Genomic DNA, 11663 nt, shown 5'->3' with positions numbered 1-11663 from the left:
ACAAAATTCTCGGTCCCCAAATTGGTTTCCCCGTTCGAGCCAAAGAAGAAGGCCGCTGGTACGGCCCTATTTTTGTCCGAAATTGCAAGGAGCCGCACTTCAAAACTTGTTGACTTAGCGGAGCATGAGAAGGAGGGGTCAAAAAGCTGTGAAACACGTATTGTCAATATCAGGCCACCAACAAAGGATGATTACAAATTTGTCCCTACTAAATATGAGCCAGGCAGACCACTACTTAGTTGGGACAAACTCAAAAAGATCTCAACTGGTATAAAAAGGATGCATGACTGGTATATGAGAGCAGCTTCTGTAGGCATTGACACGATCAATGTGATTATACCACCAACAGCATTCAACAGTGAGCGTACAAAGGCAATCGTTACCTTCAAGGACATGTGGCTAATGATGAACCTGCAGAGACTAGACGTGCAGCTGGTAACCGTGTTTGCATTGTAAGTGTCACTCGTACTATCTTGTGTTATTATTCATGAGTTGCATCAATTTTCAACATCTAACGTACAAGTGCTCATTGCAGAATGAATTTTGAACAACAAGAGATGCGGTACGGTTCAGATCCGGATAGGTCTGCCAGTAATAGGGTTGCGTATCTGAGCCCGATGAAGATATGCGAGGAGCAGCACAACTTCAGAATCGGAGACAAACACGACTCCTTAGAAGGTTTGGACCCCGCTGAGCGTAAGAAGATGATAGATGAAAGTCGACTAGATTATGAATGTAAATACGACCTCTACATAGCCTTGGCATTGCTCAAGTATCAAGATCGAGAATGTGTTGTTGCCCCATACAACTTTGGGTAAGTGTCAATTTGTATTCATTGTCGTATTAGTAATTTCAATGGGCACTTGCATCATAATTTCGATTCTCTCAGGGACCACTGGATCTGCCTCCTCATTAATCCTAGTCTAGGACGTGTGCTAGTCCTAGACTCTGCAGACTATGATCCTTCAAGTTATGCAAAATTCATTACACACTTGAAACGGTAAGCTGAGTACATTAAATATTCATACCTACTTTTATAAGAGTTTCAGAATAACTTGAGGATTGTGTATTCGATACTATAGGGCCTATAGGTATTATAAGATCAAAGGTGGAATGTGTGATTCATCAGAACCGGGGCAGCCATTGAGATTATTTTATAAATGGCCGGTACGTACCAAAATATCACAAGCTGTCTTTTATAAATATAATATGCATATGACGATGTTGCAACTAATAAATATCCACTTTTTTTTCATACATCAGTGCCATAAGCAACCAGTCATATCGGTCCACTGTGGATTCTACGTCTGCGAGTTCATGAGAGAGAATGGAAGATATGTAACTAACCCTTCTAAGGTATTGCTCTAATAGTTGTTTATATTATTTGTGTCACTTTTTGTTGCTAAGCATGTGTTAATGAACTATAAATTTATGATGTTTCTAACTTCCTCTGCAGCAACATGAGTTGGAAAAGACGAAGAGCGTGACTCAAGTTGTTCTATATAACATAGTTAAGGACCTCTGCACTTTTCTCTTGAGAGAAGCCATTCCCACCGAAGGAAAATATCACGACCCGTCCAGCGTCCTAGCAAAGCCTGAGTTTAGAGCGCTAAGAGATATTAGTAGGCTAAAGCTATCTCGATCGGGTTATTAGAGCAGAGGTTTCAGATGTGAAACCTCATATGTCTGTAAACAAAAAACTTTGATGTGTGATGTTTGTAATTAATATAATTTTTATGTACAAAGTAATGGTATATATAAATATATTGCATGTTGCATTGGTTGAATCTTGTAGCCTAACATAGTTTCAATATTAATGTATATAATATATATATATATATATGTATATATATATATATTAAAAATAGGGTTTGCTGGAAAATAGGGTTAAATTGGAAAATCTTACCACAGGCGGTTCTGTTATGAGAACCGCCTGTAGAATCCAATTTCTACAGGCGGTTTACATAAAAGAACCGCCTGTAGAAATTGATTTCCACAGGCGGATCTCATAACTGAACCGCCTGTAGAAATCTGTTTCTACAAGCGGTTCTCAGTTAACCGCCTGTGGAAACTTTTATTTCCACAGGCCTATAGCCACTTGCGGTTCGTCAGTCCGCCTGTACAAAGGGGTTACGAACCGCCAGTATAGTATCTCTCTGTACTAGTGACTGCCTCTGTTAATGGAAATTAATGGAGGTGTTTTTTTGAAACTGCCCGCCTCCATTAATGTTTAACCGAGGCGGGCTGGCTGCCGGCCGGCAGCTGGCCTTACCAGGAATATTGGAGGCGGGTAGAAACTGCGCCTGCCTCCATTCTATGAAGGGCCATGCCACGCCACGCAAAATCAATACTGTAGTAGCCTCCACACCGCTTCAGCTGGCGCCATGAGCTCCCGTACTCCAGTCCACGGGATAAGCTCCATCCTGGATCATAGCTACTTGCACATGGCACACAAAGAAGCCTGGGCTCGTGAAGTGCTTGCAACAAACTACAGACCATATTAAAGGGTAAAGCTTAAGCTGATCAACCAGAACAAGTCCCACCCATGTGAACAGGACACACACATAAGGAGAGGTACCCCACTACTAGAAACTCGAATAGGCTTATGTGTGCAATGACACATGCTTGGCCGAGAAACATGACATGACCAAGCTCACACCAACTAAAGCATGCTTATAACATGATAAGAGATGCACACAAAATATTGTTCATCATTAAACTGGGATAGGCTTTAGGAAGACGGACGTTATGAGATCCTCAAGGTCACTGGTGAAGGTGTAGGCATCCTTTCCTCCATAGTATACGACCACACTTAATCTTGCTTGGTTGATCACGGCCAAAGTCACAGCTGGCAGCAGTCCTCGATCTATCTCCATGAACGCCTTGTTGATCCTCCTCCATGCTTGCTCCACCATTGCAGTGAGCGCTGCCGCAGCCTCCTCTCCTGTGGTGCCATGCTCCTTCATGTAGCACTCCAGGGAGCTAGCAACATCGTTCTTGTTCTTCCTCCCTTTCTGCATGAATGCACAGATAAATGGTAGTATATGCGATGATACACATGCCACGAGGAATCCAGATCCACCGAATTGAAGGTTCTGTTTCTCTAATGCAAGAAAAACTTTGAAGTGCACAGTCATGGCGGCGCGCGAGTCGTATGTCTTGTACCTTGAAACCAGATATGTCATTGACAAAGCGGCCTATCTCTGCACAAGCATGCACCATGTCAGGCACACTGCTTGCCCACTCGAATGCCTCCTTGGTTGCCTCATTGCCCGCAGCCATTAGGGCTGCAAGGGTCAGTACTGGACCAGCCGACGACATAGAGGAAAGCTCAACCTGATCTTTGAAGTTCGGCATGTACTTCTCATTGCACCATTTTGCCTCCTCAAGGTAATATTTCGACAGCAACATGAACTGCACAAACAAAAATCTCATGCCTTTTATTCCCACAACTGCGTTACCAATTAGTAGCCATGAATAAGGAGTATCTTAAAAATGTTTAAATGCATTGTAATGCAGAGAGAGTAGAAAGGAGAGGTAAAAACTGCAAGGAAAAAGGGGTTTACTTCCGATAAGAAGTTTGCACGTAATAGTCAGTTAATTAATCTACTCTCTCTGTCCTGAAATACAATGTATCCAATGATTTTTGGGACAGCCTATGAGTAAAAGATATATCGCATGTTTTTTTCTTAACAAGTTTTTATATGGTGCTGGTTGTGCTTAATGCTTTAGGGAAGTAAATTCATCTACAATAACTATAGTTTATTGAAGAAAATTTTTGAATACTTCAGTGTCTTAGGATGTAGCTAGAGAGTAAATTACTGGTGTACGAACAAGAATATATATATGGCCATCGATATGACTCCCGCACCCCCTATTCCTATGCGGTTAGCATTCTGGTTTTTCAGAAGGAGGTGCAACCAAAACTAAATATCTGTTTTCTAGCAATTCCGTTGGGTAAAAATATATACCCCAAGAAGCATACCCGGGTGTGTTTGCTACAGAACTCCAGAATGAATCTAAGTGGATGATGTGTTATGCTAATGTGGACAAATAAATGTATGTAACTGGATCATATGGACTGCTGACATGGACAGTATGAAGCCATAATTACATGTGCTAGTTGGATGACTTGCCATGTAGAGATAAGATATAAATCTGGTTACTAACAATTGTGTCTGTTCTTACTTCTGAGTACAGGTCACTTACCGCCTTTTGGACATAAGCCACACGGTACTTTTCTCTTAGTTCCAGAATATCCTCGAATTCATTAAAACAGCTGAGTATTTTGGTGTAAAACATCCTCAGATATTCAGGCAGGACAGAGGCCGCACTCTCGTCCCATCTACAATAATGTATAAATACATATACATTAATAATTAGTCCAACTGTTCGCGATTTGCCTTGAACAAGTAATTACGGTGTACAGAAAAAGGCAACCATAATTGTTTGTGGCGTTGACACGCCCCCCCCCCCCCCCCCCAAAAACACAATTGATTGGAGAGTCTATTACAAAAAAACTTCCATAATACACTACAATACACCTATTACCCTGCATTTCGAAAACTGTACACACGTTATTTTTTAATATCCAGACTTAACACAAACTCCACCCCCATATTATTCTTCAATGAAAATACACTACACTACATACTCATATCAAGTTTTGAACTTTAAAATCTTTGATTAATAATTTAGTTAACAATTTTTAACTAAAAATACAAACTTGATATGGTTAGATTTTTAATGAAATGTACTATCCAATTATCATAAATTTATAAGCATAAATAATATAATATGAAATCAATGACCCGTCAAACTGAAATTTTGGAGATCATGTCATGTCAAGCTGTGCTTTATGAAAGAAAATGGAGGTAGTAAAAAGTAACCTATAACCGGTATGAAATGGTATGTTTGGATACAAAAATGTACTACCTTTGTATAGCTTCATTTAAGTTTTTGCAGTCCTCGAAGGTGGCATGGGAATCAAAGGTGTCATCCATTAGGCTTATCAACGCAATCACCTTGGAAAATATTATTCTTGCACGAGTGTTTTCCTCACCAGGGAACACTCCGAAGCCCCAGAAGTATATTTCCACTCCACGGTCCCGAGAGTATGTTAAGTTAACGTCCTTGTAGAAATCCTCCCACCATCTTCAGGAGAAATTTTAAACCATCATCAATGATGAGGCTAAGAGATAACTAATAAACTATAAAATAATTTGTACTCTGAACAAATTAAGGTTTTATAAATCAGTTATGTGGAGAGAAGTTAAAATTATTGACTGCAAGAATACAATACTCACGACGTGAAAAACTTACTAAGAGAGCACCCCCCAACACTGTAGGGGCGGCTAACATTTGAACCGCCCTTACAGTGGGTGGGCAGCCAACCAGGAAGTGAGCCGCCCTTGCAGTGTTCTCTGTAGGGGCGGTTGATGTTACGAGCGGCCGTTACAGTGGGGGAGGCACTGTACAGGCGGCTGGTAACACCAGCCGCCCCTACAGTGATCTGTAGCATAAGTGGCCAGCCCACTCTTCTTCCTCCCCGAGCCACTCATTTCCACTCGCAAAAAAAGGTTTGGGAGGCCTTGGGCACCTCCCTAAAATCACTCTAGGAGGGGGGAGGTTTTGAACTTAAATACTTTGGTGGGGAGCTTGTTTAAGGTAAGAAAATGCTATTCCCACCCTCTAATTCAAGTTTTATTGGTTGGTTAGTGAGCAATTTACATTTAGGTTTTCTCTCTCTTCCATGGATCTTGAGCTTTGTGTTGACCAAATTAGAGCTTATGTACGATGCTATTAGTGTAGAATAGGTAGCGACACCATCTTGCACCATCAATTAGGTGATATAGCTTGATTTTAATGGAGATTAATTGTAGTTTCATGCATGGAGAGAAAAGACATTATAGATCTAGGGTTTCCTTTTTTTGTTTTTGTTTCATAAAATTGGAATGTGGTTGGCATGAATAGTTATTGGTAAACTAATAGTTGTTACTAATATTAATTGTTTCTAATAATGGTAGATGATAATTGGTAATATTAATTATGTCTAATAATCGTTTCTAACACAATTATTACTAATAATGATAGCTAATAATTGTTGCTAATAATGGTAGATAATAATTGTTACTTATTAATTGTTACTAATAATGGTAGATAATAATTGGTAATATTAATTATGTCTAATAATCTTTTCTAACACAATTATTAATAATAATGATAGCTAATAATTGTTGCTAATAATAGTAGATAATAATTGTTACTTATTAATTGTTGCTAATAATGGTAGATAATAATTGATAATGAATCTGTGATGTTGAGAATCTGATTATATATGTATATATGTATGTGGTGCTGTGCTGTGCTGTCAACTCGATTATTGTAATTTTTATTTTTTTTCTGAAAAATAACTATAGGGGCGGTTCTAGATTGAGCCGCCCTTACAAATGCATACAATAGAGGCGGCGGAGACACAAGCCGCCCTTACTAATGCTCACTATAAGGGCGGCTGGAAGCACCAGCCGCTCTTACAGTGGTCACTAGTAAGGACGGTTGTTGTTTCCATCCGCCCTTACAATGGGCCACTGGACGGCTGGTGTTGAACCGCCCTTATAGTGAATTCCACTGTAAGAGCGTTTGCATAAGGGAGGCTGGGCCAGCCGCTCTTAAAGAGCTTATTTAGCCGCCCCTGCTGTACCTGACTGTAGTTGTGACTTGTCCGTAAATTTTGGGTTAAGTTTCTAGATCCTGGCCCATGACTCACAATCTGAGAGAGAGAGTCATCGGCGGTAACTAGGATTTCTCGTGGGTTCCGTCAACAGCTATTAGGGAGTACAAAATTCTGGTGCATTTTTGACATATTTGTGCAGTGTGCTTTGCATATGTTAAGTTAAAACATCTGCATGAGATACATATGCCATTTGACATGAAAATCAAATTTGGTTGTATCTATATGCACTACCAGACTCTTGGCAAAGCCACAAATACACTCGGCAAAGACCACACAACAATTTTTTATTGGCAAAGCGGTCTTTGCCGAGTGCCCGACACTCGGCAAAGTCTGAAACCAAAAAATCCAAAAAAATATGAATTTTTTTTTTTTTGCTGGGAAGCCGGGTGTATAATATGTTTGTATACTTCGACGCTAACATTGGCCTATTTTAAAATGGTCCATGCTATATAGTATATGTTATTTTGTTTTAAGGTATTTGTTATTGTATATGTAACTTTATTTTAAGGTCTTTGCTGATTCATTGTTTTATATAGTTTAAATGAATTTCTATATGTCTATCAAAACAAATACACAATTAAAATACATGTCCCCCAATAAGCTTTAGAAAATACATAAAACTATGTTTTGTCTCATATGTACCAATGAAATTCAAAATTGAACTGCAAGCAAAGATTATAAGTCGATGCTCTATCTCTATATTAGCACTAAGTAATTCTAAAAGTACATGATTAAAAGTGATCCAAAAAATTAGATAACTGCAATGACAATATTTCGCACTAATTAATTATAATAATGTATTCAATAAATGTTGCAATCACACGATACAACAATAAATGTCCTGCAAATAATTGGAAGGAGTGGATCCAATGGCCTAAATGAGATATTACTGTTGGGTCATAGACTGATAGACAGTAATGTGTCTGAACACTGCTGGTTCAAGCTTTGATTCAGCTGTATTAGTCACTGGATCGATCAACCTACCATCATCGCTTCATGCTAAAAACATGTGTTCAGCCCTTCCCTGGTAGCTCAACCATTTGTAGTCTCATATGTCTCAATATGTCCTCTCCTCTTTGAGAGAAAGTCCTCCACAAGTAAATATTCCATTAAGGGCCTGTTTTAGTTCGCACTCTGAAAAAATTTTAGATGGTACTGTAGCACATGTGTAACTATAATAATTAGTGTCTAATCATGTACTAAGTAGGGTTAAAAGATTCGACTTGCAAAATACATGCAAACCGTGCTATTAGTTTATTATATATATATATATATATATATATATATATATATATATATATCGAAACATTAGATGAGATGGGGTGAAAAGTTTTTGGATGAAGACTAAACAAGGCCTAATAGTGAGTGAAGATAGATGGTTTAGAGTGGTGCTACATGTGTATGTGAAGACGGAGCCACACCAAAGCCAGGACACACTGCCACGTATTTGGTAGCATGATTTGGTGTATTGTTCGTCATTGGCGTTGGCTTTTCCCACATGCTTTGGCAACTATTACATAAAAGATTTTTAGCAACAAAGCCCTTTTCAATACATGCGGCTCAATCAAAATCAGCTTCTAAAATGGTACTCAAGCTGACCCGCTTCTTAAACTTGATTTTAGAGGCAGCTTGGATTTATAGCCGTCTCCAAAAATGGCCTCGATCTAAAGGCCTCTACAACTTTGGTTTCTAAAAATAGTTGCGGCATTGTAAAATTCATAACATATTTGAACTAAGTTTGATAAAGACAACTTCACATCAAAGATTTATAACTCGAGGAGATCTATAATTTTGTAGTTGATAACAAATTCTTGCACAAACTCTGTTTGGTATTCCCATATTTTAGAAACACATTTTTTGAGATTTTAAAATAACCTCGGATGGAGAAACGACAGAATCCAAAGTTATAGATTGATATAAAACAATTTACTTGAGAACTTTTTTATTTGAGATAATTTATCATCACAAAATTTAATTTGAAGTCTTCAAACACTGAAATGGAAGTTTTGAAACGTTCTCATATGGAGACACGATAAAAACCAAGGTTGTAGATATTGCAAAACTTGTCAACTTTATAATTGATAACTTTTTCATTTAATTATCTAAGGACAAATATGTATGAATTTCTCACATTTCAAATTCAAAATGTTCAAATAACCTCAGATAGAGCTTTAATACAAAGTTTTGTTGTAGTTTTAGATCTATGATTTTCTATAATTAATTCCTATAATTCATAGATCTAAAGCTACAACAAAAAATTATAATAAAGCATATCATATTATATGTTCACCATGTAAATCTATTCACGTAGAGTCCAACAAAATTGGAATTTTATTTTATGGTTTTCTGTGATCTACTATGAATTTTTAAATATTTAGCAAAAATAAATAAAAAAGAAAACCACAAAACTACCGTTACTATGTAGCAAAGCCACCGTCCAAAACTACTTGTGGGGGTTATTTTGACCAGTTTTAGAAAGTTCAAGGTATAGAAAGTTACGTATTTGAGGAGGTTATTTAGACTTTTTCGTTTATTCCTATATCTGGTAATGTCGATAGCAGGTGAATATTTTTGCCCAAGCCGGTCCGGATAGCTATGCGCGCTGTTTCTAGAACTCGATTTCTAGAGAAGGCTTGGACAGTCGCCTCTAGAGATGCAGTGTAGAGGTGGCAGGGCAAGGCTTTTCTCCTGCCTCAACAAATATTTTATGTAGTATATATGGAGCCACTTATTTCCAATAGTGAACATAATAGAAAGGTGAATTGATAGACATGGACTTACAAACAGAAGGTCCCGAGCTCCTTAAGATAGGCAGATCTGGTGAGACTATAGTCCAGCCTTGCGAGCTCCAGTAGAGAGGCATTGTGCCCGTCTTCCTGCTCATATTCAATGATGAAGTGCATGGTCTCAAGCTGAGGCATGTACCGAGTGAGTGGGATGTCAAGTGTACGAGATATTTGGTCCGCAATTGGAAAAACAAGACTGCCTTTCATTGCCACGAGATGCGTCCTGGTGAAGGCGATGGCATCATCGAGGACATCCTCGCCTGGCACCGCCATGTGAGCTGCGTTGTACAGGCTCACAAGCCCCTTTGGATCCGTGGTTAGACATGTGTTGAAATTTCCAGTACCATCTCTGAACTCATCAAAGACATCTGCATGCATATCTTATCTTATACTATTATAAAGAAAGACCTCATCACCTATTCTCTAAACATACACATACAAGCTATCCAAACTAGACAACTCGCTATCGCATTCCATTACCTAATTTTTTAATGCAAGCTATCCAAAATTAGACAATCCACTATCACACACAATTAAAATACACTAGCTCTTGCAACTATAATGTTCACGTCAGCAAGTCACATATTTCCCTGAACATACAGACTATTTAACTAAGCAATACACATTATAACCTATTTATATTCATTCCTACCCACAGACTACAGTAATACACGAGGAATCCTCCTAGTATATCATATGTGTAAGATCCATGCATACCATTTCTCCCCTGTATATACATCAAATTTTATGACGATAAGGACAGCTAGCAAACAACAAATAGGCCCTCAAATTCTTAATAGAATTGAAAAGCCATGCCATACAATTCTACTGTTGTTGGGGCTTTACTTAGGTATTGTTGAAGAAGTTTATGGTACTGTATACCCTTATTATGTTTACCAACCTGTAGGTAGAAAAAATCCATGTTGCCTAAGCAGACGAAAGCGGAGGGCAACCATGTGCAGTTCTTTGGAGCTTGGCATCTCTAGTTCCCCAGTGTATACATGCCTCATTGTTGTGTTAATCTCTTCCTGAAAGTGGTTGTCTATGCCGAGGCGTTGGAGTGCATCCACAAGAATCATCGAGTCAGCAACACGCATTTCATCCACAGCTTCAAACATACGATGTACTTCCACCTTGAGTTCATCTGCCCTCTCTCTCATCCACTCCTCCGACATCTGCATGCACACACAAGGACTGTAATAGATCAGATACATATATATAATTCCGAAAATTGTAACTAAATGAAACCCTACATGATGATGTGTGCATGCCTGTGAGCAAGGAGGGGTGTAGGACACAAAGAAGTCATCCCACAGGGATGGCTCAAAGGAACTATCTCCAGCACCTGCTGTAGCAGCGGCCTCCATCGGGACACCGATCAGATGCAAGTCAGCTATGGGCACTTGCGCGCACGCTATTCAGGTACATATTATTAGCTTCTTCCAATAATGGAACCACCTGTTCTGTTATCTATTCGGCTCCATTGCATTTATAGAGCTGGCCGGCTTACATGGACAAGAGATAGAATCCTGGCCAGCACAGACAAACATGTCTACAGTCTACATCAACGTACGTCTCGTTTGGCCACTACAAGAGCTCCAACCACTTGTTCTTAGCTACTACTCTCTCCGTGCCAGAATAATAGTCGTTTTAGAGGATGGAACAAATACCAATATCAAACGCAAATGACCTCAATGCCCCTATGAATGCCAGGCAAACCACCATCTATTCCTCTGGCTTCGCCTTCCCACGCTGGCTGCTCCACCTCTGCGTCCGTGCAGGCCGCTCCAAGATGCGAGGGAGGAGGGTGGCATCCGGCCTCCTCATTGATGTGTGGGGCGTCGCACGCGGCCTATGCACGGACACCCAGGCGAGCGTGCACTCCTTATCAGTGCAACATCTCAAGCATGGGGCCACACTCGTCCACATTGGTGGAGTAGAGGTGGAGGAGCATTGGTGGGGGAGAATGGGAGGCGATCGTGGTTGGAGGAGAGGTGGACGAGGGTGGGGCCAGACCTTTGGCTCAGTGCTACCACGCCATCCGCCATCCCGTCCGCATTGAGAGCCATGGATGAGGAATGGGCCGGATCTCCGCATCTCTGCTTCCATTGCGGATTAGCCTTGCCGGCTTGCCACCGAGCCAC

General features: G+C 39.8%; 1 protein-coding gene across 2 annotated transcripts; it reads right to left on the bottom strand.

Annotated features, from left to right (window-relative positions):
* Positions 2476–10984, bottom strand: LOC8083139 (alpha-humulene synthase). 2 transcript variants are annotated; one of them, XM_021460740.1, is made up of 7 exons: positions 10773–10984; positions 10421–10694; positions 9515–9887; positions 4936–5154; positions 4210–4345; positions 3166–3414; positions 2476–3014 (listed from the first exon to the last, which is right to left on the bottom strand). In XM_021460740.1, the coding sequence occupies exons 1-7, from the start codon at positions 10884–10886 to the stop codon at positions 2715–2717; spliced, it is 1665 nt and encodes a 554-aa protein (XP_021316415.1). In that variant the 5' UTR covers positions 10887–10984; the 3' UTR covers positions 2476–2714. The 2 variants fall into 2 exon arrangements, with proteins under 2 accessions (XP_021316415.1, XP_021316416.1); XM_021460741.1 differs by having other exon boundaries at positions 2499–3014; positions 10791–10984.

The sequence above is a fragment of the Sorghum bicolor genome, chromosome 5 (genome assembly GCF_000003195.3).
Source record: "Sorghum bicolor cultivar BTx623 chromosome 5, Sorghum_bicolor_NCBIv3, whole genome shotgun sequence".
NCBI classification, from domain to species: domain Eukaryota; kingdom Viridiplantae; phylum Streptophyta; class Magnoliopsida; order Poales; family Poaceae; genus Sorghum; species Sorghum bicolor.
Note: the sequence above shows the minus strand (reverse complement) of the source record. Positions and strands in the feature narration are given on the sequence as shown.